The sequence below is a fragment of the Anguilla anguilla genome, chromosome 7 (genome assembly GCF_013347855.1).
Source record: "Anguilla anguilla isolate fAngAng1 chromosome 7, fAngAng1.pri, whole genome shotgun sequence".
Lineage (NCBI taxonomy): Eukaryota > Metazoa > Chordata > Actinopteri > Anguilliformes > Anguillidae > Anguilla > Anguilla anguilla.
In genome coordinates this window covers 45,697,469-45,724,973 of record NC_049207.1, presented here as the reverse complement: position 1 = coordinate 45,724,973, position 27,505 = coordinate 45,697,469, and the positions used below count along the sequence as shown (strand labels likewise).

Genomic DNA, 27,505 nt, shown 5'->3' with positions numbered 1-27,505 from the left:
CTCTACGAAAGTATCCTTAACCCTGTGCGTCAACTGCCTGCAGGTGGACTGAGTTTTAAACTAATTTGACTAGTGTCAATCCAGGCGCAAAGTGTTCGTGACATGGTGCGATTAAAACCTGTTCAAACTGGCAATGTTCAGAATTGAAGCAGTGGCCTGATTGAAAGAAGCCATTTGCTTGCAGCTTCCCCACTAGTGTTTCAGTTTTTACACAAAGCATGTAATTAGTAAATATCCTTTATTTCCATGCACAATTAAAGCTGAAAAAAACGAAGTTGCTAACTGAACAAGTGTACACCATCTGTGTTGAACTGTAAAGGCACTGACAGACACCAGGTGGCGCTACAAGAATAGAAAACTAGCATGAAGTCAAAAGTATTGCACGCAAAACAAACTCAAAACTTAAGTCTGTAATCTGATACACAAAAGCAAACTAAGTCCAATTTAAAAATCCACACAGTCCAATTCACATTTAAATCAGAGCAATAAAATGGTGAACCAGAGTACCTAGTGCATAGCACAGTCATTCTCTTCAGCCTGGAGTCACATCCCAAGTCGTGATAGTTCATTCAGTTGGCACTTGGCTCTTGACAAGCAAGATGAAGGCCTTCCATAAAATACATTTCTACGTAGAAAAAGCTGAATAGATTTAACATCGAAAAAGTAGCCTAAAGGATGTGTTACATTGTGTATTGCAAAAACTACTGAATGGCAGATACCTTCAAAGTCTATAGATAGTTTTGTAAACATGACAGTCATCTGAAAGAACAGCCTCCAGATTTTACAGAGAAGGAGAAAAAAAGGAGATTTTGGCATCTACAGTCAAGATGTGAGAAATTCTGAAGCTCTGTGGGGAAAAGTGTCCGGAGATGAAGGTAATTCAGTTGATAACTTCCAGTCCAAGAGACGATATGCTCATCATCATACATTTCACAAGAGTGTACCAGACACCCTTTTCAATGTCAAGTTTCCATTGCTATGATCCCGATTCTAGCTTTTTCCAACTACAAAATCATCTCCACATAGACTCCAGTACCTGCAGCACTTGAGGTCAGCCCTTCCCCTCCAGTGCTCCTCTACGGATCCTGCAGCACCTGAACATAGTTTTTGGGGATCAAGCCACACGTCCCCCTTAGTTCTCCAAAGAACCACTCTTCATCAATGGACTCCAGGCTGGTTATCACATCCCCCACCTGAGAGGGAGAGAGAGATATAATCACTGAGCAATCCTGAAGAGCGCACAGCATGACCTAACTACCCAATTATAATAATCATAATAACTTTGTACTGAAGGCAAAATTAGACCAACAAAAACATAACCAGCATTGAAAAGAATAAGAATATTGAAATACACAATAAAAATTATATTACATAGGAATTATGTTCATACCCCCATCAAAGTAAGTTTAATAGAGGAACCAGTCCCATTACTGGTAAAAGGGATGTGTGACTTAAATTTATGGCAGGCCTAATGAGGATCTAGTCTAGTGAAACACTGAATACACTTAAATAAAATACACTATCTTATAAAGACAAATTTAACAGGGTTTCTAGTGACCCGAGCAGAGAGGAGACGTAGTGTATTAAAACTCCTCCCACTCCGATGATGAGGTCGTTGCTATTGGGCACACCTGGACTGACAGCTCTTCCTCACACTCAGAGGTGAAGTTGAACAGGGCTTTGGCTCGTGCTTCGCCCTCAGGCTCACTGTGAGGTCTCTCTGCAGCCTGAGCTGTGGAGAAGCAGCGTGACCCCAACCTTATAACAAGGAATACAGTGCTCTCTCTGGACACAAGAGTGCGCCGTTATGAAGGGCTGTACCCATTTGATTGATTTTTTGATTGGTTGGTTGATTGGTTGTTTGATTGATTGAAGGATCGATCGATTAACTGAATTTGATAATGAAAATGAATCACACATATCCCTGAAACCATATGGTAAGGATAACACAGCCATAATGCATATTTGCTCTGCAGTCCTCCTTGTACTGGCAGCTTACCTGTACAGTTTACCTGTGAAGTTTATTAGTACAGTTTACCTGTGAAGTTTATTAGTAGTTTACCTGTGCAGTTTATTAGTACAGTTTACCTGTGTAGTTTATAGTATAGTTTACCTGTGCAGTTTAGTAGTACAGTTTACCTGTGTAGTTTATTAGTACAGTTTACCTGTGCAGTTTATTAGTGCAGTTTACCTGTGGAGTTTATTAGTACAGTTTACCTGTGGAGTTTATTAGTACAGCTTACCTGTGCAGTTTATTTGTACGAAGGCCTTGGGGAAGAGGCCCTCCTTGCCGTCGAGCCTCCCACAGCACCAGTCCGAGTCCACATGCTCCGTGATCAGGATCCGAGCCCCCTGCTTGAAGGACAGGTCCTCACCCGCCTGGGCGGTGAAATCAAACAGGGCCAATGCCCACTCCTCTTCCGAAGGGCCGCTCTGGGGTCAGACAAAAACAGCCGAAAATAACACCCTGACCATTCCAGCACCCAGTGTGACTCACAGAACGCTATGACTGAAGTAACTGCCCTTAACCACCATGACAACTGTAATTAGAACTTAATCTAGGCATCAGTACGGCATCAGTACCCCTGATGTTTTTGCCGTACCCTGTAATAACAACTGCTGACGACACATGGTACGTCGTATCTAGTGATTTACATTCAAGACAGTGGTTATGACACGGTCCCCATTATGCCACCAATAATATGAAAAACAGAACCTCCAAGAGCACATCCTTAGTTTGTGATGCTACCGGCTGCTGTGCTCTCATGCAAGACCAGGTAGTAACCTTGTGCACATATAAACCTTAGCATCCAAAGTCCACCCCTCTGTAGAAGCCGATGTTTGAGAACTGTACCTGACAAGACTTTGGCGCCTCTTGGTTTTGAAGGGAAGCTGCCAGGCCTGAAAGATCAGAAATAGTGTTGGTCAGAGTTCCCCATTTTCTGAAAACCAGTTCATCCCTTTGACAAACGACAACACTTTATTTTGGAATCAATCCACAGATAGAAATCTAGGTGGCACTTGCACTCTTCTTCTGGCAATATTTTTGTGGGAAACTTACAAGGTCTCAGAACTAAGGAGAATTTAGCATTTCCAGCAATTCCATTTTGTAGCTTAGTTACGGTTAGCAGACTGCGCGGTCGTTGAAATCCTACCGGGTGGTTCCGTCTTCTTCTGGCCCGACTGTTGAGCCCCTGAGGCAGGCAGGTCCTCCACAACTTCCACAAAGTTCAGCGGAAAAACCCCGGCGCGCCCGCCGAGCTCGCCGCGGGCCCACTCCTGATCCACGTACTCCTTCAGCCCGATCACCGCGCCCTCGGGGAAGGACAGCTCGTCGCCCTGCTCCGCCCTGTAGTCGAACCGCGCTACGCACCTCGGGCCGCTGCCGAGCAAGGTGAAGTGGTTCATGCGCATGCAAACACACGGATTATATTTAGAAATGTACACAAGTCATCGCGTATTATGAATTACAAATGATATCGCTTATAGATGCCCTTATCTAGGCCGTCTACAGTAGAAATGCATACGGTGAAAACGGTGGGATATTTCAGTTTATTTCGATTCTGTAAACCAACCTCGCTGCTGCGGCCGCCGGACCCTCTTTCTTTCCATTGGCTGGAGACAAACTCTAGCAGAAGAAACGCAAACAAAGTAACTTTAAAGAAGGGGATTAAGAAAAATGCTTTCCTCCCTTGCTTTTCAGCACAGAGGCATGTCTGAGCGGTGAGCTTCTATGAAGGACTAACACAGCCTCTGACACTCACCATTGGCTTGACGTGATTGACGGGGAAGATTCCGGAAGAGCCCCTGCAGGTCCCGCGATACCAGTCGCCGTCCACCCTCTCCACCATGGACACCATGTCCCCCGCCCTCAGAGCCAGCTCACCGGGACCCTCTTACAGAACAGAGACAAATGTCAATCCCCACTGCTGAAACCAAAGCACTCTGTATGCAATTTACGATCATTTAATTCATTCAGTTTAGTTAATGTAACAGGATTGGTGTTTCAGTTAAAACAAATGTGCATGCACAGACATCTAGGCAGCAGTGAGTGAGTATGTCCTGTAGATAAAAGCTCATCTATTCTGCAAACATGCAGCAGCCAATAAAACAAAACTGGGAAAACAATAAAGATTTATCAGGGTTTACTGTTCTGAGCTCCTGCTTATTTTGCTTACCTAACTGGCTAAATAATGTTTTTGCAGACAACCAGCTGTGTGAGAGTTACACATACTTGACATTGTTTCATCAGTGTGCGTGTTTGCTTAAACTTGCATGCTCAGGCATACACACACACACACACACACACACACACACACACACACACGTGCGTAAACAGGTGAGTGCGCCAGCCATCTAAACCATGACAGGTATTACACTGGCAGGGTCGCCACAGGACAGCGCTTTGCTGTGCTAATTACCTGGAGTGAAGTCATGCAGCACCTGCACCTGCAGCCCACAGCTCTCCCTGCGAGCTTGTTTGGGACCAGAAGTCTAAAACAGAAGAAAACAGGGGGGGGGGGGTGAATTATGTGACAAGAAACTGCTGGTCTAACAAGTATGTGTGCTGCAGCTACAGGTTAATTAGCTCACATTGTGGTGAAAAGAACATTTCTTTGAAGGGGAAAGCATTAGAAAAGTCTGAGAGATGAGTAAATGATGTTTTCATTAGCATTTTCCTTTCTTGGCTCTAGGGCAGTGATCTTCATTCCTGGTCCTGACGGGCCGCAGGGTCTGCTGGTTTCTGTTTTCAGCTTAATACCAGCAACCCTTGCAGACCCAGGAAACCAGGTGTGGGTGAGATACCCGTGTAATCGACTGCTTTAATCGATCAATTAAGTGCCGAGTAGCAACAAAAAACCTGCAGACTCTGCAGCTCTCCAGAACCGGGAACGAGCCGCTCCAGGGCATTACCTGAGGTTCTGAGCTGCTGGAGATATCTACGAGAAGAGCGCCCGTCTTCGTGGAGGAATTCTGCGCTCGGCCGTGGACGTCTCCGGCGTAGCATTCAGGGCTGCCGCCGTTTTGCTTTCCAGGCGTCCCCTGGCTCTCATTTTTCTTCTGCGGAAAGAGCGTATATATTTACCTTCTATCTTACCTTTTTCACACATAATAACATCTGTATGTAGAATAGCGGCGGAAAATGTTTCACAACCTTTATTTATGGCAACTATGGACTTCCCATCTCATTTCTCTATCTTCTAAATTATAGAACATATTTTCAATGTTGAATTCACTCGTTTGGAATGAACTGGGAAGTGGAGCCGGCCTAGCAGACACAATTAGGCCCAGCGCAGTCTTGGCATCTTGGCTCTTTATTCAAGGACACATAGGGATGCAGACACACACTTCATACAGAATCAACGTGTTGGCTGAAGAGACAACACCTGCAACCACATTTCATACGATTCTCCAAACTTTATAAAAATATTTGTCATTTCTAATCATTCCTCACCACTCTAGGGGAGGGCAGTGTTCCCCTTCCTTTCCTAGAGATTAGAACCCGTAAAATGCAGACAAGTAGGTCACAACCTTGGCAAATCACAACTACAGATAAGATGGAGACACAGTTCTATGTTCGGAACATCCACTCTTGGCTCCTTTCTCACATGGGAATTTCGAATAATCTAACATTAAAAATGTGGTTTACAGTTCATAGTATATACACCTGGCACTCTCATCCCTTACTTGTAGTGTAAAACTCAGTATACAGTAGACTTGAGGCTTACTTGTGTGGGAAATTTTGGTTTCAGAGATAATTCCTGCTTCTAATATCAATAAGATAGTCCATGCACTAGAACCATTTTAATCAGTCAACCAAATAATCCTTCAACTTGCTTAACAGACACAAAAACCCATCTATCCAGTTTTTAAGAGTATTGCCACAACCTACATATGCAATTCAAGTTCAAAAATGTATAAATGTATTTATAACAATGACAAAAAAACTATTATTCAGCTATTATTACTGTTATACAACTATTATTCAAATAAAGATACATGAGTATGATCTCAATGTGGTGGTGTTATACCACAGCTTTGGAACTGAATGTGTGAGGATTAGATATGTCAATATTCTACCATTCGTGCTGACTTGTTTTGGCTAATGGTGACTAGGCCCAGAAGCCTGTGATGGAATGCTTACCGCGTAGCTGCTGTACAGGGGGTGTCCAGGGCAGGGCCTTGGAGGCAGGGGGGGCCCTCTTTTCGGAGCCCCCCTGCTCTGGGAGCGCTTGTGTCCTGCAGTCTGGGGAGGGGGCGGCCTTCCTGGCGGTGTTTTAGCGGGCGGTGGGCGAGGGGGGAGCAGTTTACCCCCGGGGGGCCTGAGGGGCAGGAAGGGTTTGATGGTGGTTTATAACAGGAGGGCAGGGAACAGCGACACACTGTGACATCACTGTGACATCACTGGGAGCAGAAACAGGAACTAGAGCAAAGACGGGCCTCTGCATTGTTTATGTTCACGCAAGTGCAGTCCCAGCTTCCAGTTCCAGCTCATATCAACCTCCAGCTCTTATTTACTCTTATTTAAAAAAACGTGTACAACCTTTTCACCTACCAACAATGGGCGCGCTTCGAATATATTAAAGATAAAAAACCGTAATAACATTTGCATACATTAACAACAGCGAAAAGCAATGGCATAATATGTATCAGGATTAATATTCAACGATTTTTACACTGCCCGGAATGGGGAAGGATATTGAGTTATTTGACAGACACATTAAAGAAGAATGATTATTACACTGTGTCATTCATTACTACCTGTTCCTTACATCACCCGAGGCAATACGAACACTCACCGAGGAGGAAGTGGCAAGGAGCCTCCAGGCTTGTCAGCATCAGTGCATTCCTATGGAGATAAATAACAACTCCTCAAATATCATAGGAAATGGGATTTTCCATTATGTTATTTTATGATATATAGGCTGAGATTGAATGAACAAGTATAGCAGTTAAATGGATTCCATGACAGTATAGAGCCTTGGGGCCAGAAACGGGCTGGGGCAAGTATGTGGAGGACTATTTAAAAATAAAAAATAGAAAGTAAAAAAAGTTGTACTTTGTCACATTTGTCTGTGGTTGTAAACTGTTATTTCACATTCGATGACAGCCCAGCATCTTAATACTGTTATCAAGTGTGGCAGGCTGACAATGGTCCCATTGTAAACAGGAAAACATGAATGGAGGTCAGAGCTCAGCAGGGTTAAAGGGGAATAGGCCTGTCTGTCAAACAGAGAAGGAAATGCCTTACTATGCTGGATTTCTGGCCAGTGTGTGAGACTGGAGTCTAGAGCAGGGAATGCAGAAAAGGGCTTTTTATTCATCGAAAGACAAAGACTTGGGCATGTCGCTGGGCTCAGCTGATTGGATGCCGGTCTTAGGGTGTGCTCTTGGGCTGAAAGGCTGGTGTCCCCACCTGCTGCACTAACAACAAGTGACTAAGCTGGACGTACCACCAAGAAGCCCACAGCGAGGTCCATTTTTACAGAAGTTCTATGACCATGTGGGGGTGAGATCTGGAGTAGTCTCATTAATATATAATAAGGAAATTAAACTGTGATGTAATCTCTCCTGTGCTGGGGGTTGTTTGGGGGGGGGGGGTGGAATCTTACCTATGTTGAGGGTTAGCTTACCTGTGCTGGGGGTTGGGAGTTGGATTTAGGAACCAGACTGGGTTTCGGAACCACCTGAGGAGCCAGTCCACCCACTGGGTTTTGTGCTGGAAGAGGCGGAGCAGGTTCTGCAGAGCTGTCTCCACCCGCTGAAAAACATGTGAGGTGACAATGAACTGTGACAGCTAGGTTGCAGGTTTGAATCCCAGAGGCAATGCTGTCTCTATAACTTTGAGCTTAGCACTTAAGCTGAATTCTTCAGCCAACTGATAATGGTTCAAATGTAAGCAATGTTATCCAAGGAATCTTCCCTTATCCAGATGCCTTAGCTATGGGCATCTGCTACAGTACATTACACAAGTTCCACTGCCAGGAAAAAAGCAGGAAGAGTGCCTCAACATTTCCCGGCTCTGAGTTCCGTACACCAGCAGAAGAGTACAGCTGTTCCCGTCATTTCAAGCGGGAGGAAACATACAAATGCACAAGCACACAGAGCAATGACCCCAAAAAACCACATTATTCACCAACAGATTCTTCTAGTGAATCATTCAACTGGCAAATTTAAACAACAAACTGAGATGGGCGAATAGCCTTTTCTCATCATTACTTTTATTTCTTTCCTCAAAGAAAATGATCTCAGGGCATTATAAGCAGTTGCGCTAAGCACACTGCCCTACAGAGACTGGTGAAAGGAATACTATGCTTTACGAAGCCCGGAGCAATGCTCACATTTGCCAGGTTTGCTGGAAACTCGGATCACAGTAGGCTTTTGAGGAACGCTGGGGCGATCTGGAATGGTGACAAGTGGTTGCTCCGGTTTGGTTGGTACATCATCTAGAAAAGAAAAGAAAAAGCAAAACAAACAAAAAGTGAAACAAACAAGCACACAAGAATACAGAATATAGTTTAATATAGAGAAATTTTACTATAAGATTTTATTTACATTATTAGAACACTATACGACAGGATGCAAAGCAGCAACCAATAACACTAGCTTTATTGGTAATTATGATCCAAATATGTTGCACTCACCTGAAGTAGTTTTGATGATGTCACAGTCTGGCCCCGTTTCAGTGGGCGCGGTGACTGTAGGGGGGCTGCTGAGGTCCAGGAGGTCCACGAGGACTTTCGGCTGCACCGGAGGGGGGGGGTCGACTGGCGGCACAGCCCTCCTCCCGGGCCACAAGGTTTTTGGGTCTAGCAGCTACCAAGGGTCGCGGTGGGCGCGTGAAGTTAGCCAGCACCTTCTTGTTCCCGTTCTCAGCGGGGGGCTTTTTGGGCAGGAGGAGAGGCCGTGGCGCGGGGGTAGGGGCGCCGGCACCCTCTTTGTGGTTGTTCGTTTCGGGCCTTGGGCACGGCGCGGAGCCCTTCTCCACCAAATCCTTGTCCGAGGGGGTCGGGGCGAGGGACGGCTTGTCCGAGGGCGTCGGGGCGAGGGGCGGTTTGTCCGAGGGGGTCGGGGCGAGGGACGGCTTGTCCGAGGGCGTCGGGGCGAGGGACGGCTTGTCCGAGGGCGTCGGGGCGAGGGACGGCTTGTCCGAGGGGGTCGGGGCGAGGGACGGCTTGGTCGGGACGGCCGGCCTGGCGGCTACCGGCGGGGGCTTGGAATGCTGAACGCGGGGTCGCGGTTCGGGACGCGGTTCGGGACGCGGTTCGGGCCTCTTAACGGGCTCCGCGTCTGCGGCGTCCGCGTCGTCCGCGCCGCCCTGCTTCTCGAAGGCCTGGATCTTGGTGCGCAAGGTGCTCATGCTGTCCTCTTCGCTTTGGTCGTTCGACTCGCTTTGATCGCTCTCGCTGCTTCGATCGCTCCGGTTGCCCAGGAACTGGTCGCCCGAGCCGAAAACGTCCAGGAGTTCCTGCAGGTACTTACCCGACGGAACCTCCCCGCCGCCCTGGCTCTGCTGGACGCTCTCGCCGCAGTCCTTCAACCTGACCAGGGTCTGAACTTTGACGTCTCTGGCGATGGCCTTGGAGCGAGGGCGCGGGGTGGGGCGTCTCGCGTTCTCCTGAGGCCGGCCGTTGGCCGCGGGTACGGAACCGGGCGGGGGAGCGGAAGACGCCGTGGTCGAGGCCGGGGGACAGTCCAGGGAGATGAGACACAAGGGTTCGCAGGGCTCTGTTTGCAGACCTGACCCCGGGGTTAAGGGGCAGGACGGGAATTCACAGCCGGTATCCAGAAGGCTATTTATGGCCTCAGCTGTGCGAACGCTGCTCACAGTCTGTTCCTCGGGCAGGGAAACGAGGGACGTTCCCGGAGGGCCTGATGAATTCGCTGCCGTGTCACTTGGCAGGGCTTTGGGCTTGAGCGGAAAGGATGGCCTTGGTGGCTTTGGGGGTTTTCCTCCTGAAAATCAAACACAGCAAATAAACCTTGAAAAGGCCTCAATGTAGAGAAGAGGAAAAACACACAGGCAAAGCACACGATGCAGAAATGAACTAACTGTCAGTAAACCATTAGAATACAAAGCCTCGCCCCCTGTTCCTGTCCATAAGCCCTCGTGGAAGCTCACCACCGGGCGCGTTCTTCTCGACGGCTTGCGACGTCACGTTGCACTGCGGTTCGGAGGGCTCTGCCTCGGCCTCTTCCTCGGGCACGAAGTCGGTCTGCGTGGCGATGGTGGTGGTGGAGAGCCTGGAGGGGGCGCTGGCTGGGGGAGGGGGCGGAGCCTGCTCCTGTGTTTTCTCTCGGATCACCTCGTCATAAGACGGCGGCGGCTGCACCCACACAAAATTCTATTAAAACCCTCGATGACCCAGAGAGACGGAGGAGCTTCAAGCAGTGAATTGCACTGGTCCACAGGTCAACGAACCCCAACAACTGACGTAGGTACAGGTGTGGGCAGGAACGGGCGTCACCTGAGCTGCTGGTGGAATGCTCCCACCCCAGATGTGTTCGGTTGGGGGTGGCGGCGGCGGAAATCCCGCTGGAGCCCCCGGAAACCAGGCATTAGCTGCCAGGGGTTCAGCCGACAGGATGGTTATCTCTGGTCTCCTACGACACAAGGAAACACCTGCCATTTACGACCACGCCCAGCTGAACACAGCACCGCACCTTTCAAACAAACGGTGGAGTTCTGCTTCATGGGCCACAATTCCAAACACTTCAAATTTTGGGAATGTGAAATTTTATGTGCTCACAGTATCAGACATTAAAACTTGGCTTATTCATTGATTTAAATCTTGGTCAAGGTATGGGAAATGTCATATCCCAAATAATATTCATAATTCAGAAATTACAAGACAAGCACTCACTACTCACATGATTCAAGCCTATGCACTTGTAAATTAGAAACAAAAAAGTAAACAATAATGCTGAGAAATTTGAAGACGAATCTAACTGCAAATCTAACTTGTAAATGGCAGAATTTAGCATCTCTTGAATGTCATTTAAGTTCACTCCAAGCACACAAATGGATTCCACACCATTACAGGAAAGAGGTTTGCTAGCTGGTCAATTACCCAGCATGTTAATGGCACCATTAATGCAAAGGTTTATGAATGACCAGCTACAAAATTCTAAAAACATATTACATCTGCTGGTCAGAATGAACACATCAGTAGCATTAATGGCCAACACCAATGGTCTGAATAGGAACAACTGAACAGGAACACATTTTATAATACGCCCAGTGTCATTGCATTATAATAGCAGCAGTCTCTTATAAATACATTCCCCACGGTCATAAATCCTTTTCTAAATGTAAATTCAAACAAAGCTTCAAAAGCCTAATTTGTGACATAAGTTGCTTTCTTATTTCAATAGCAGTGTACCGTGTAGAAATGTGCAAGCATATCAGGGGTTCACAAAAATGACAAAAGTGCTGAGAGCTGATTTTCTTTGTCTGGATACAGAACTGGAACAAAACTGATTTTTTTTTTTTGTGTAAACTCAAATTGTATGTTTTTGCTATAGTCGGTCGGTCGGTCCGCTCACCTCCGTTCCCTAGAATGATCACCCTGGGAATTTGTCCTTGTTGAAGCTGGGGGAGAAATATATATTTGCTTTAATTCCCAAGCAGAACCACTTTTTTTTAATACACAATGCCTCACTGACTTTTATGGAAGTTAAGGTAATGAAAACAGACTGCAAAACAAGTTGTTCTGAACAGGACAAATTGTACAGTAAACAGGATTGCCCAACACAGTCATTAAAACTGACTAGATTTCTATTAATGGAAATGCCACGAAAGGTATTATTACAATAAGGTCAGCTGACGCGCTGTTATTTGCATACAGTACCTTATGGAACCAGTTTTAAACATAATTTTCTGTTTATGCTCCTCTTATCCACTAGCTTTTCAGCATTACGTATTTCAGCATTGCCCGAAAATTATTTTTAAAATAATTTAATCATTTTCTTATGCCTGCACAATTCGTTTAAACACATTTAACACCTCCTGTAAGTGTCGAGTGGATGCACCGTGCATAATAAATAAGGATTATGAAGTGAAAAACCTACTTCTCTTGATGGCAGATCGTATGGAGGAGAGAGGTCCTTGGCTGCAAGAAAGAAGCAGGGGAAAAATTGACCAGTGCGTTCTGAGCAGCTTTTCCACTGGACCTGAAGGCAGGTCGTTTTCTACGGAAAACTCGACCGGGGCTCCTGTGACGACACGTTCCCCGGGCTAGCCTGCAGGGCGTGTCTCTCCGATTTTCCAAAGAAATAACGTGGGAGGGAAGCGATGAAGTAACGGGAAGGGTGAAGATTAAAAGACGTGAGAGCCCCATTTCTACCCCAGACGGGATGGAGCCCCAAGGCCACATCTGAAGGCCGGGGAGCAAAGCCTCTTTCATGGGCCACTATGACTGTCCACGATGGAGAACAAAAGCAATATTCATCTACGTCTGAATAGACATAATGAACTATAAATAGCCACAGACAGTATATTCATTTTCTATACAGGCTCCTACCTCAATACATGTCTCGCAGTTTGAGCTCACAGGGTTAGGGCACTGAGTCTATGAAACTCTTTTTGCCAGACAAAGGACCCAGGTTCTAGCTTAGAAAGAGCATAGGCCACAGTAATTGAGACTGGGCTGCTATTTAAATGCTGTAAAAATTGATTCAGAATCATTTTAATGCACATGCAATCCTATTTAATTCTCAAGTTAATTACTAAATGAAGTAACAAAGGACGCCTCTTAAAAACAACCAGCAACCTTCTGAATGTGCGCCAAACTCCACCTCCTCAGAAAAAGCCAAGCCGTAGGAGCCCAGTTATTAGGAGTGATGTAGGCCCAAATACCTGGCACAAATCACATCGGTGGAAACATTTACCACTATGATCAAATGTCATTAAGACTCTGCATAAAGCAGTTTTGACCGGTTAAAAAGAGAAAACATCCACACACTGTAGCTTCCCAACAGTAAGTCAACACACAAGAAACCAGTATCTTTAGGTAGAAGCCTTTGATTACATCAAAACATGATTCATGTCCCCCCCCCCCCCCCCCCTCACCTAAGCCTAAAATTAAAATGGGATTTTGTACCAAGTGAAGGTTCTCGAGGACAGAGGAAGTGTTTCGTTTGGTATGCATGGATGATTTTTGATGTTTCCAGAAGAATCCAAAGGTAATTTGAAAGTACCGCTGGACGTGGAACATATTGCTGCGCATGTTTAATCACTGAATTGGTTCCAGAATCCTTAGATACACCTTTTCCTTTTTTTCTCCACACTTCCAACGTCACATGACTCCTGAGGCAGCAGTTTGAGCTCTTGGCACGTTTTCAGTTCGCCGTCCCCCTCACACACGGCAGACTCCCAGCAGACGTCGAGACCGAGCGTCTCTCTCGAGCTTATTCCACTCAATTATCCGAGAGTAAACAGCGAAAGGGACGCCAAGAGCAACATCGCCGACATGCTCTTTGCACAATGCACTACATCACGGTTTTCTCTCTTCGATTCACTGACTCAACACAGATGTTGCTGCCAAATGGCCAAACAACTGCAGCAAAACAGATGGGACTAATTATCTATACAGCCATTCCAAGGAATTTCTATTGTTGAAAATCCTTCATCTGGGCGGAAGAGTGTAAGAGATGCGTCTTGCCTAAAACACCATTTCACAGCAAAAAAAAAAAAGGCAATGTTTGGATATCGTGCGCGAAGCTCGTTTTCAATAAAATGTCTCTAACATCTGTGAGTTAAGTATGCTACTGCCTTTGTTCTACTTGAAACTAGCAAAACACTAAACACTAAAATAGAAATGAAGTTATGCCTCATTACCTCCCAACTAAAAAGCTGTTTAAGGCTTAAATGTTCAAGACTTTAGAAAAGCATTACATGACTGCCTGTACAGAACTTCAACAAGCACACACAAAATGTATTCAAACACCATAAACTGATGCAATAAAGCAAAGCAGCATTGTCAGATTAACAGATCTGGCAGAAATAATATCACATGGAAAATGCCTACCTCTTTCTCTTCTTTTAAATAAACGAAGTAGCAGAAACAATTCCACGTCCAGTCCCGATAAAAGATGAAAGAGAATCGACTGTTACTTTCAAACCAGGAACAAAACGGTTCTGTGGTTCCTCTTCCTGATAGCAGCACACACAACTCAGCTGCTCTAGCCGCGCTCACAAACTCTGACAAGGAAAATTCTCAAAGGATCACAAGCACCGGCCCTTAATGCGGTAAAATATTCCCTTCGTCTTCAGTGATAAAAAGCTGGAGCCTTCCTACTCCTCTCTGCATACACAAAGAGGTCTTCTGACCTCTTAAAACGAGAAGGGGGGGGGGGGGGGCTCTTTGTTAGACAGCACTGGCCGTCTACATGGATACTGTGTACGCGTCTACAAAACAAAAACGGAGGGGGGGGGTTAAAAAACAAATAAAAACCACTTGCCGATTTGGACGGGCTGACTTCCTGACTGCGCCGCGTTCGCGCTGACGTCCCCGGGCCTGCCCTGCCAGCGGACGGCCCAGCCGAATAGCTGCCTCGCTGTGTCACCGGCAGAAAATAGTCACAGCGCCTCGCCGCACCTCCAGATGCAAAACATCTGGAAAAGAGCTGCTGCTCGGCTCTCCGAGGTGCTCCCTCACACGCAACGCTCTCAAATGCCGAGCTACAGGACAGCCTCCACTCAGATAAACTCTATACTCACATACAGACTGCTCTCTCAAACACTGAGTTAAAGCACAGCCTCCACTCAGATATACTCCATACTCACATACAGACTGCTCTCTCAAACACTGAGTTACAGGACAGCCTCCACTCAGATAAACTCTATACTCACATACAGACTGCTCTCTCAAACACTGAGTTATAGGACAGCCTCTCCTCAGATATACTCTATACTCACATACAGACTGCTCTCTCAAACACTGAGTTACAGGACAGCCTCTCCTCAGATATACTCTATACTCACATACAGACTGCTCTCTCAAACACTGAGTTACAGGACAGCCTCTACTCAGATATACTCTATACTCACATACAGACTGCTCTCTCAAACACTGAGTTACAGGACAGCCTCCACTCAGATAAACTCTATACTCACATACAGACTGCTCTCTCAAACACTGAGCTACAGGACAGCCTCCACTCAGATATACTCTATACTCACATACAGACTGCTCTCTCAAACACTGAGTTACAGGACAGCCTCCACTCAGATAAACTCTATACTCACATACAGACTGCTCTCTCAAACACTGAGCTACAGGACAGCCTCCACTCAGATATACTCTATACTCACATACAGACTGCTCTCTCAAACACTGAGTTACAGGACAGCCTCCACTCAGATAAACTCTATACTCACATACAGACTGCTCTCTCAAACACTGAGTTACAGGACAGCCTCTACTCAGATATACTCTATACTCACATACAGACTGCTCTCTCAAACACTGAGTTACAGGACAGCCTCCACTCAGATAAACTCTATACTCACATACAGACTGCTCTCTCAAACACTGAGCTACAGGACAGCCTCCACTCAGATATACTCTATACTCACATACAGACTGCTCTCTCAAACACTGAGTTACAGGACAGCCTCTACTCAGATATACTCTATACTCACATACAGACTGCTCTCTCAAACACTGAGTTACAGGACAGCCTCCACTGTCTGCCAGCAGACTTACACATCAGTCGATCACCAGTAACAGATTAAGCTCCGAACTTGACCCATTAAACTTCAAAACCGACCCACCAATGCCAGAGGTGCATGGTATCCGTCTAAGAGCGGAGAGATAATACTTTGATGAAGGGACGCTTGGTTGTTTAAAAAAATCAATTTCTAAATGTAAAAAGCAGGAATTGCTGTAAGCCAAACAAAAGTAGGTTCAGAAAGTCTGTCCTCAGCAGCTGAGAGGAAAAAAAGCACTCAGCGAAATTAATGTTTGTGTAAATTCACCTCGACAGATCGGTGCAGAAAGAGGGTAAAGTTCACTTTTAAAAACTCCCTTTACCAAGGCCTTAGTTACCAAGTTTATTTCAGCAAAACAGAGCGACTAAGAACCTTGAGTGCGCTAGTGTGGGTTTTATTTGTACAGTGTAGATTTAGAAAGTTGGAAGTCTCTTTTTTGAAATTATTTGTAGAGGGAAGGGGGTGTGAGATAATACCTGAACCACATGCAGTTTCGCTGTCAATTTGATCAAAATATTACATTTCAATATCATATTCCAAACAATAACAATTCATTATTCAAATATCTCTGGCTAAATTTACAGAATTATTACTTAGACATAAATTCTATCCTTCAATGTTCTATCCTCTTCAAGTAATATTAAAATTTAGAGTCTAAATAGAACAGCCTAACTGGCTTTTCTAGTGAACAGTAGACAACAAAAAGAGCTTCTCCAGCCTGGTTTTGCTAATCCAAGCAAACAGGAAGTGGTGGATTTCTCAAACCCCCTATTCAGCAGGTCATGGCCCAACTTCAGGGTCCCTCAGGGAGGCACACACTACACGTGCTTCGAGGTAGTCTAGAGTGCAGCCAGTCAGCAACAGTTCTGTGACGCCAGTCTAATGCTGTGCTTTCACCGAACCCTCAAACTGTCAGTTTTATGGGCGGTACTATGTAAATAATGTAGGCGGGTTCCATCAAATAGGTGCCCCTATGGGAGCAATATGATCAAGTGACACATCCTACCATGGAACATTGCCGACAGGGGATTGGATAGACCCTGGCGGTCCTTGGTTTTCGGCTCCCCATTTTCAAAACAGAACAACATGGTGGACCGTTGATGAACTTTCTCTTATTCCACCTAAACGGTCCACTAAAATGTATTTCTGAAAACACCTGAGGCAAGAAACAGGCAATACAGTTGCTGAATCTTGATTCATTTTGTATCTGCAGCGTCTAGTTTGGAAGTTTGATCTGAGTTTTGTGAGCCGGAGTGAGCTACTACAAATGCCTTTGTTATCACAGGACAAGGACGGAGTATCTTCATTGTGAATACATGCACCGTGAGGCCTGTCCATAGAAAATTAATAGAACGTGCCGAGAGCCAGATTCCGTGAGAATGCCCCATAAGGAATGCACTGAGATCCGGTGACTCTGCACAACCACCACCGAACTTCTCAGCCTTTCTTCTCATTGCCAAAGCTGTATTTTTCAATTTGGCACTGCATGCGCTTCAGCTGCCGTTTCCTAATTCTGCCGCTTGAGTTCTTATTGCATTCTGCCTGCCGTGCTGGAACCAAAGGCTCAAATGTAGCGGAGGCTAGGGGAGACCTTACCTGGACAGACGGCGATCTGGTTTGTTCCTCCCAGACCGACCTGCAGAGGAGAAGAAAAGAACATCAGCGATTCACTCAGCCATGGTTCTCTTCTGCTCCAGACAGAGCAGTGTCCCAGCAGATATCCTCTATTCCTGCTTTAAAAGTGAGGCGTTTTCCTGCTGCCGACGAAATTGACCTACGTAAGCACAAAGTGAAATTGCCCCTCGGCAAAAAAAAAAAACCTTTCATTTATATACATGTGGAAACCTACCGCACGTAACCCCTGGATTCTCCAATTCTGATTGGTTTGTAAATATGAAACAGTGAATCCACGCTGAACAAGTATTCATGTGGGAAACCAGAGTCTGGAATTGTACTTAATCGGACATTTTTACTGACAGGCAGAAATTCTTTTGGTCGACACCGCCACAGCTGTGCGCCTATACTGGCGTACTCACAGTCAAGGAAAGAGAAGTCTGAGAAGGACACAGGAAAGGGCAAAACTGCTGTAAAAAGTGTAGGGGGGCAGAGAGCAGTGAGAGGCAGTATGATTTAGAAAAAAACATATCATTTTTATTGCACTTCTTCCATTACATTTACACTCCATGAATGAAAAATATGTGCACTTGATTTATTTTTATTTTTATTGTTAAATACAATTTAAAATTTTGATCAAACGAAAGCAGTCACCTGTGAAAATATTCCTCTTGAAAAAGTGACTCACCGAACATTAAGAGCATTTCTTTATAAGCATTTGGCACACCATTGTCCAAGCAGCTAAACGCACACGCCAGAGATAAATTTGAATGGGAGAGATGCTTTCTCCAGATAAGACCGATAAGCTATGCAAAGCCAGATGGGGAACTTGGTATTGTGCTGCAGAGCACCAGCTGGGATACATCAGGTTTAATTGTAGGATTGTGGAGATGCACGTTACACCCAAGCGCTAATGCATGAAAGGAGTTTAGGACAGTGATGGAGGACATTAACAGCTTGGAGAAACCGCTCTCTCTCACTCTCCTCGTGCATCGTGGAAAGAGTCTGACTGACCTGATTCAGTTTTTTTGTGCAGCTGAGAAGTCACAATTCATAAAAACTACAATAAACCAAAGCAGCTTATGAATGCATATCAAACAGCACAGCAGATTCGCAACACAAACGGAACAATAAACCTTCATGCGTTTGATAAAATATTTCTACAAATTAAGCAGGGTTGAAAACCTGCGTGTGACTAAACCGTAATCATCTGCTTGTAAATTAGAATAAAAGCAGTGTAGTTCCAGAGAAATCCATAGTTTGCACAAGGATTTCGTGTGAGACTGACTGATGCTATGCAAATTGTCCTGGATAAGGTCACATACATAATGAAACAAACATCACAGCTAGAAAAAACAGTCGAGGGTACCGTACATACTAAAAAATTGTATTGTGCCATATTTACTGAATCAGTGTGTGATATTTCATTGAGAAAAAAGAAGAAACTAGTCTTTACATGTTAATCAAAAAATAACTTGTTAAACCAGCTTCTTGGTGTATTTACAGGTTTGGCAGCTGCAAAACATCACATCAAATCTGGGCTATAGCAGCAGCGTAACTGTGGAAGAAAGCATACCTATGTCTGTTAACCATTAACATTCATTATCAAAAATGATAACATGCTATTGGCTTGACTGCCAGGTCACTGTGTCTGTGCATTGCATGCTTCTCACAGACTCTCAGTTTTCTCTCTGGATTAGCTTTTAACAGCCTAATAACGAACGTTTTCTCAGATTCAGATTCCTGCAGTTGCTCAGTCCTTTCTTTGACCGACTGTAACTCTTCCTCTCTCATGTCATTACGAGCTTGCAGTCCTGTATTTACTTGCCTGTTTTAGCTGAGATCTGCTTTAAACTTGATCGCTGTGTTTGGCGTCCTGCCTAAATGTTCTCAGCTCGCTTGTTAAAGAACAGTTAAAGAAAAGATTCAGTACACAAGACATAAACAGTTTTTCATGGTTCAAGGCTTCCACTGTCTTATCAAAGAGGAAATATGATACGAATGGTTCACAGAACTCCAGGGTTCATAGGTCATTTTCATTCATTTTCCATGTTTCTTCCTGAAACATCTTTAGAACAGCAGTAGTGATAGGGGCATACACCTATACAGTTTGGGGGGAGTTTACTGTAAGGAGACTGGTTTCTGTAATGGCCAGGTGGGTCATACTTTCTGCCTTTCTGCTTTTGCGCAAGGCACCCCACCTGAATTGCCTCAGTAAATATCCAGTTGTTAACATATAAGCTGTATCCTTGGGAGGAAAATGCATTTTTATCTCCAGGTAGGGCACAGAAGTTGGATCATGAGGAAAGGTGTTGAATCCGTACGTCCGAATTGATGCTTAGGGCATTAGTCACCCCGGATAAGGGTGTTTCCTGTGTAAATAACAGTGAATCAGCGATTATGAAGCACATATCTGGAGACATCCCCTCTATCCTAGTTATCACAGGGTGAAAAACCAATGCAAGTCTGGAACTTTTGTGAATACGGCCTTACAATACATTATCCATGATCATCCTCACAAGTACTGGACAAGCGACCTTGCAGTGGAACACCTGACTCACTTTCTTATGCTGGTTGATATAATTTTGTTTCTGTAACAAACTAGAGTTTGCTGAAATACATATACAAGCCCTTGGCTATACTTAGAGTGCAATATTCTGATCTGTTCTGATCCCAGTGGCTGAAAATACCAAGCTCTGATGTCACAGTGGCCTTCAAATGATGCGTTCTCATTCAGACCTTTAATGAACCAGGTTTGAGGTCACAATGGCCTGCATGTGATGTATTCAGCTCTGATGTCACAGAACCCGGTAACAAAAATGAATGTACAGTTGTGATGTCACAGTGGCCTTTACTCTGAACACATTCAGCTCTGATGGCACAGTGGCAAACGTAAACTCATTAGTTTAGCTGGAAATACCCTTACACACGGTAACATCCTTTTTGATATATCACCATAATATCAGTTTAATATCAACTTAACACTGACTGAAAAAATCAGATAAAGCTCCTAGCAGCGTCAAAACAAGGATTTGAACTCGTAGCCTTGGGTTCACAAGTCCAGTCTGGGCTCTGTGTATTTATGGAATTCACAGGTTAGCTGTGGTAGCTTTCCGTGAGGCCTGTGCTAACACAAACGCCTCCGTCGGTGCATTCCTCTGCTTTTCAAGTCGCTTCGCCACGGAGGAGGGTAAACGCGGGGAATTCTCACTGACAAATCAGATCTGCGCCAGACCTGGAGAGAAAAGTCCCCTTCCACAGCCACACCTTTCAAAGTTACACATTCTACCTGCTGTTAATGATTTCACCTCCGCTTCCTTCTGTGAACCCTTCATAATAGCACAGGTCACGTTTCACACACAGGACGTTCATTCAGAAGAGTGAACTGGCAAGAAAGACTGAATGAAAACGAAAGGAGAAACCGCACATAGGGTTAGAGACGCATATCCACCGCGTATAAAGACTAAGGACAAAACAGCTGGAGTAGACATTTTTAAGCTCTGTCCTCCAGTGGAAAATTCCATGGCTCGATGACACGGTTGTTCTCGCAACATAAAACGGGTCCGGTTTCAAAATATGTGCAATATTTCTTTGCATAAAAATTCTAGCGTTGTGAAGACCCTTATTTCAAATGGCAATGAACTAAAACACAAGTCTGGTTTTCATTTAATGCAAAAACCAATTAAGGCCCTGGCTGACCAGTAAAAACCACCGAAAATAATGAAATGCATTCTTTCAAGCAGTCATTCCCTTTAACAAAAGTCTCACATACAGCACAGCTTCTAGTCATTTAAAGGCAGGGACCATTAACCTCGCATTCCTTCTTCTTGGATACTAGTCAATTAGGACTCCTTCCAAGTGTTTGTTCTGGAGAAAGAAATGCATTCAAGAAGATCCTCGGAGCAAAGGGAGAGAGTTAGCCAGAGTCTGCAGTCTGGACGTAAGGCAAACAAGCTTCATTCAGCCAAGCCTTCACAAAGTCTGCATTCCTTCAGAGTGAGCGTGCCTGTACCTGTTCATCACGGGCGCCGTTTGTTGCTTTAAACTGAGAATTGGGTCAAACGTGGAGCAGTGTTGGAAAAACACTCGATTTCTGAGTTTGGGAAGACTTGTGTGAGGGAATGTTGCAAATCACTCTGGGGAAATTCACCACAGATCCAACAGCACCTTCCTGCTGCATTCCAAATACAGCGGCACCACGTGCTCCCCGCTGACTGTCTCACCCCCCCCCCCCTTCACTTCACCCCCCCCCCCCCCCACACAATCCTTTCACTCTCAAAACACACCATCCCTCTCTCCTTCCTCTCTGTAACCTCTCAACTGCACTCTGTCCACACTTCCCCTGCTCTCTCTCCACACCCCCCCCTCTCTCTCACACCCCCCCCCCCCACCCCACAAAGCAAGGGGGGGGGGGGTTAAAACAAAAAAAACAGAGTCCTGCTATTCCCCCCTGACGACTTCAAACTGCAGGGCCAAAAGCCGGCAGAACCCCAGGGAGCTCAACTCCAGAGTGGGACTGCTGCACGTAGCCCTGCCACAGATAGCTGTAGCGGGGAGGTGCAGCTCCTAACTCACGAAGCTCGTTTCAGACCTCCCGTGAACTCAACCAGGTCAAGTGTAGCACTGGGAGGAGGGCAGTGGCCACTTATTCTGGTGAAGGGCTCTTTACCTGCCGCTTCCTGCTCCGACCCCATTGGCTGGCGGCAAGACAATTAGCTATCGACCGACGCACAAGCAAGCAAAGAGGAGCATTTACAAACAGTCGGACAAAAAGAATGGGTTAGGCCTACTGACAAAGAAGAATTTGTCAGTTTCCTGTTTATTTCGACGAGTACCCGGCATAGCTCCGTTATTCCGAGAAGCACTCACAGAAAAGCAGGTTGTGAAAGAAGTCCCAAATAAATTAAGATCTGACAGAAATGGAATTTTTTATTTATTTTTTTAAAACTGTGCGTCATGTCCACCTGGCACCCTGCGTTGCGAAACACAGTGTCATTAATATCAGCTCATGAGGGGGTCATTTCACTCACAGAGGTAAAAATCTAACAGCAGTGCTGCTATGCAATGCCATACCATTCCCTGTAATTATCCTGCTTCACATTAAATTAATGAGCCGCCTCACATTTAAAATGATAACTTAATACACCTGCCTGACAAAGTGAATGCTTTCATAGAGACATCAGGTTAACTGGCTTTGATTCAAGAGTAGCCATGTTAGCATACACAGTGGGCATACTCAATATTACATTGCGATGCTGATATACTTGATGTGGACGCTCCTGTGCTCTGTCTTGACACTCTCTGGTTCTGAAATGCTGAGGAACGCAAAGTGAGCACCTTCCATTCATGACAAAGAACACAACAACGTGGCTTAAATCACCAGGAAAGCTTCACCCTCCTAGATTAGAAAATATTACAAAGCTTACCTCACACCTCTCATTTTGCATGGATGAAGGGGGACAATGAAGTCATTTCTTTAAATGTATTTCCTGGCTTGCTTCAGAAAAGGCTGCTTGACGACACTGATGGCGAGCTAAGCTCAAGGAACAAGGAACCCAAATCCGCTTTGTCAGGGTAAATAAAGCATTAACGCAACTATGGGGTAAATCCGTAACACAGCCAATTTCATCCGACACTGCAACAATGCATTATACAAGGACAGGCTCAATGTAAACACATACGTAAGCGTATGATGATGTAATATGTGGTGCATGAGTGGTGTATCCGACGGACGCACTTGTTTTCAATGCCTAGTCCAGACTGATCTTGGACCTTGTCGGTGCTGAGAGACTCATGTGGAGGTACATAGTGAAACTCAAGGAAGGAGAAAGACTACTGGCAGGGTGTCCCCAAACATCACACCTCGGACTGGCCTGTACCCATTGCACATTAAGCTAAGCTAAGCTAAGCTAAGCTAAGCTAAACTAAACTAAACTAAACTAAACTAAACTAAACTAAACTAAACTAAACTAAACTAAACTAAACCAAACTTAACTTAACTACAGCTAAACTATATTAAGCTAAGCTAAGCGAAGTTAAGTTTAAATTTATTGACCCCGTGGGCTAATTTGTCCTCTGCATTTGACCCATCCTAGCTATTTAGGAGCAGCAACTTTACAAGCACTATGCTGTCCTGAATTACAAAGACAAAGCTCTTTACAATTCTCCAGGGATAAACTTTCAACCCACACAGAGAATGATTCTTTCCATAAAATCAGCCTTCAGTTCAATCACTTTTCTACTCGAATTCAAGAATTAAAGAAAGACACCAAACAGAAATACTGAGGTTTGTGTTTAACAGTGGTTTAGAGCCATGTTGTCTATGAATAAAACTGTGTATATGAACACTTCAATGATGAGATTAAATATTAGGATATTTACCACCAAGACAGAAAATATAGTTAGCTGGGAAAGCAGCCATTTTATTTTAACAAGTTTCTCAACTGTGGGTGAGCAATAATAAATGAGGTTAAGTCATCATTTAGCAAAGTGAGATGGGAATTTTGACATTTTTTGTGTACAGAACTTTCAGATTATGTGACATCACTCTCAAAATATCTGCTGACGTGATTGGCCACATGTCATCACCCACCCTGTGTTTCATTATTCTGTTTCTCTTCATTGCTGACTTGGGATGGAGCCTGCATGCATGTGTGTGTGTGTGAGCGTGTGTGTGTGTGTGTGTGTGTGTGTGTGAGAGCATGTGTGTTTGTGTCTGCCGTCAGTAGAATCTTTTCTCTGTCTCACCGTCACCTGGCAAATCCATTAAAATCAATAAAGACCTTCATGTGCACAATAAAAAAACCCGCACAAATCATATCAACGGTATTTTAAAGGCTTTAAACTGACTCTTTATTTTGATGAATGCCTTGCGGGTTAAATAGTCACAGTCTCAGCATTGCAATAATGCTGCATGCCATTTGTGATCCAGAAGCATTGCTGTGCTGCTTTTGGAAACACCCTCAGCATCACCATGTTTTCTGCTGATAATGTCAGAGAGAGATTAAGAGCGGAGTCAGGGCAAGCAAATTACAATGCTGAGGTATGGCAAGACACTGTCTGAAGACGAAGCCAAAGCATGACACACCTTAATGTCTCAGCTTTCGTCATGATGCTGTCGGTACACGCAAACAATTTACTCAACCTCAGTCTAGAGCATAGCATGAACCAGTTTATTATACAGTACTGTGCAAAAGTCTGTAAAAAAAATTCTGTACAGCTAAGATGCTTTCAAAAATAATGAAATGAAAGGTTACAAATATTGAAAAAATAATATAAAGAGCAGGAAATAGTTAAAAACTAAATAAAATCAATGTTTGGTGTGACCACCCTTCACCTTTAAAACTACATCAATTCTCTTAGGTACACTGTCCTGCAGTTTTATAAGAAGATTGGCTGGTAGGTTGTTCCAAGCATTTTGGAGAACTTGCCACAGTTCTTCTGCAGATGTTGGCTGTTTCGCTTGTCTTGGCTCTCCAGGTAATCCCAGAGACCCTTGATCAGGTTTTTATCTGAAAAGTAGTCTACTGCTTAAAATATTACTTTACTTAACAAAATAGAAAAATTTATCTGTCATTTTTTGGAAAATTCATGTTTGGAAATCTCAAATTTGCTCTTTTCTACTGACACACTAATGCAAAAACAAAAAATAAACATCTAAGACCAAATATATACTATATATTATATTTAAAAATCTAGGGTGCCTTAGATTTTTGCACAGTACTGTAGGTGTCCAAACCTGCTGGATGACTATGCCCCCCAATCACCACTGAGCATCTGAATTTCACAGCAGGAGAAGACCAACATTCCAACATACATTCCACGGTTATCAAATCTTAGAAATAAGCTAACTGCATTTAGGTCTATCTTAGGAAAACTAATAAAATGTGATACTATAAAAATTTTTTTGTTAAAATCAATGAGTTAATACCACAAGTGATAAATGATTAGCAAGTCCATAGCTTCTTCCTTCACCGAGAAAGACATGTTCATTCCTTTTTTTAATTCATTGGATGTGAAAACTGCCCCGTGTTCATAGTGTCCTTTGAACACTATAAACACAACACCTGTTAACTATTTAAGTCAAAATAAACAGAAAAAAACGATTTCGGGATAACATGACAATGCAGAATACACAGTGTTCTGAAATGACGTCATAGTATCAGGGAAACAAGGTAGCTAATATGACGGATTAACACGTGGAAATGGTTTGAGTAAAACAGACTTTCATATTTTCATAATCTGCACATATGGTATAAGCAACAGCACTTCCTAAGCAGCCATCGCTTCCAAGATAATAAAATATGGCTTAAAATGAGAGCAGTAGCCTACTGCAATATATTTGGCTGGCTTGATTAACCTATCACTGCCAAATCACTCTTTGTATATATATTACTTTTTGATAACGTTTGTATTCAGTTCACAGCCGATTACTCTAAATTATTATGAAGCTCTGACCCTATAACCCTCCCTGCCAAATACACCTGTTACAATTTGTCTCATTGACCAGCAAACTGGTAACTATTAACTATGTCGCTGCCGATGTTTGCCAACTAACTTCAAAGGTTGGATTTAATACGCCGATTAGAAATTGTTCTTCACAGGTTTGGAATAATGTTTTTTTTTTTTTTCAGATTTCAGCAACCCATTTTGTGTTGCTTTCTATTAGTAGCCTATGCAATGTAGGTGTAGGTGATGTGTATATTCACAGCCTAAGCAATAAACACACAGCCTACATAATTGAATAAAAAAACAAAAACAATGATGAAGCTTCAAAGTTACCTTGATCGACAACTGTTTAAAAAAACATTAAACCGTGTAAAAAGTGGTTTTAAAACTCAAGCAAAACAAACAAATTAAACCAAACTGAGACACGAGAACGAGGCATGGTTTCGATATACATTTTGTGTTTACCTGTGGCCGGACTGGACTGCCTCAAGTTTCGCCGAACGCCGGGTTCCCTCAGCTCGCGCAACTCTTCCTCCTCTTCATCAATCCTAGCTTCAGCCATCAGGGAATAGTGTCGTGAAGTGTTTATGGAAAATCCAAATTGCTACTACTAGCCTCGCGTTCGGTCCCAATTGCTGTGGAGGCGCTTTTCATGCAAAAGTACTTCAAGTTGGTGAAAGTAGCCTACAACTTCGCATAACTCACTCTAGACAAACGCTGCGTTCCCAGTATCCTTTTTAGCTACGTCTTTAACTTCGAAGTTGACAGAAATCCAGTGAAAACGAAATACTAAGTTAGTTTGCTAACTTAGTATCGCTACCTTTCCAGACCGTTCCCACACATCCCGACGTCTACAGGAAGCGCAGACAGGCTGCATATCAAATGAAGGTGGCGCTACAAGCGATCACAGTGGGCAGAGCTCACAAACCACAACAAAAACTTCGATTGGCTCATTGGAACGTAAGAAGAGGCTTTCACTCAAGCGCAATGCAACTGCCTGCACCGTAACTGAAGTTCCAAGTTCAAAATCATAAAATGATCCGCGGTGGACGGTGAAAATTCAATGGTTATGTTGTGTTAGCCCACTTCCTTACTGGCAACTCCATTGTTTCCGATTGTCGATAGCACTACATGCTGCACGAGGTGCATTTGCCCGGTTTGTAAAAACAAAACAAAACAAAAACATTTGAATAAAAAATCTGAATGTACCAGGCGTTTTCATTTAATAATTCTAATACTACATAGGCTACTTTGTGAAATATAACAAGCACTACATGGTACCACCCAGAGTGTTTTCATAGTTAAACATGTTTTAACTTGCAAAGGAAAAGGAGAGAGACAATGATTCAGAGTTGCTACATATAGGCTACTGTTAAGTCTCATCATTCTATCAGGCTATATACATAATTTTTAAAAACATATTTAGAATGAAACAGCCCACACTGATATTCACATATATTATGATGAATAGGTGATTCTTTACAATACACTATTTGTATCATAGGTATATAGGCCTATGTGTGTACAGGCCTATAATCTATCAATTATATTGCTGAAGATCTTTATGATGATTCACTATTTAAGTGTGCTTAAATGTTGGCTTAGCCCAGAAACTGTATTCTTGAATTGACTGACATGTTCTCAGTTGTGGTGCTTGTACCTGTGTGGAGTTTATTGAATGACTTCCCTTCGCAACAGCTGGCTTTATTGTGGGAGTAAATCCAGTTC

At 44.0% G+C, this 27,505-nt stretch overlaps 1 protein-coding gene across 1 annotated transcript; it reads right to left on the bottom strand.

Annotated features, from left to right (window-relative positions):
• Positions 1 to 221: 221 nt before the first annotated feature.
• On the bottom strand, positions 222 to 26,669 carry LOC118232568 (SH3 domain-containing protein 19-like). Its single transcript, XM_035427632.1, is given in 21 exon segments — positions 222 to 1,193; positions 1,632 to 1,732; positions 2,244 to 2,433; positions 2,855 to 2,901; positions 3,156 to 3,382; positions 3,576 to 3,628; positions 3,747 to 3,895; positions 4,422 to 4,494; positions 4,915 to 5,061; positions 6,146 to 6,323; positions 6,801 to 6,850; positions 7,635 to 7,762; positions 8,343 to 8,447; positions 8,646 to 8,813; positions 8,815 to 9,957; positions 10,124 to 10,328; positions 10,470 to 10,605; positions 11,548 to 11,593; positions 12,073 to 12,113; positions 17,312 to 17,351; positions 26,243 to 26,669. Coding segments are annotated over 21 exon segments (3,441 nt in total). The 5' UTR covers positions 26,340 to 26,669; the 3' UTR covers positions 222 to 1,076.
• Positions 26,670 to 27,505: the final 836 nt, after the last annotated feature.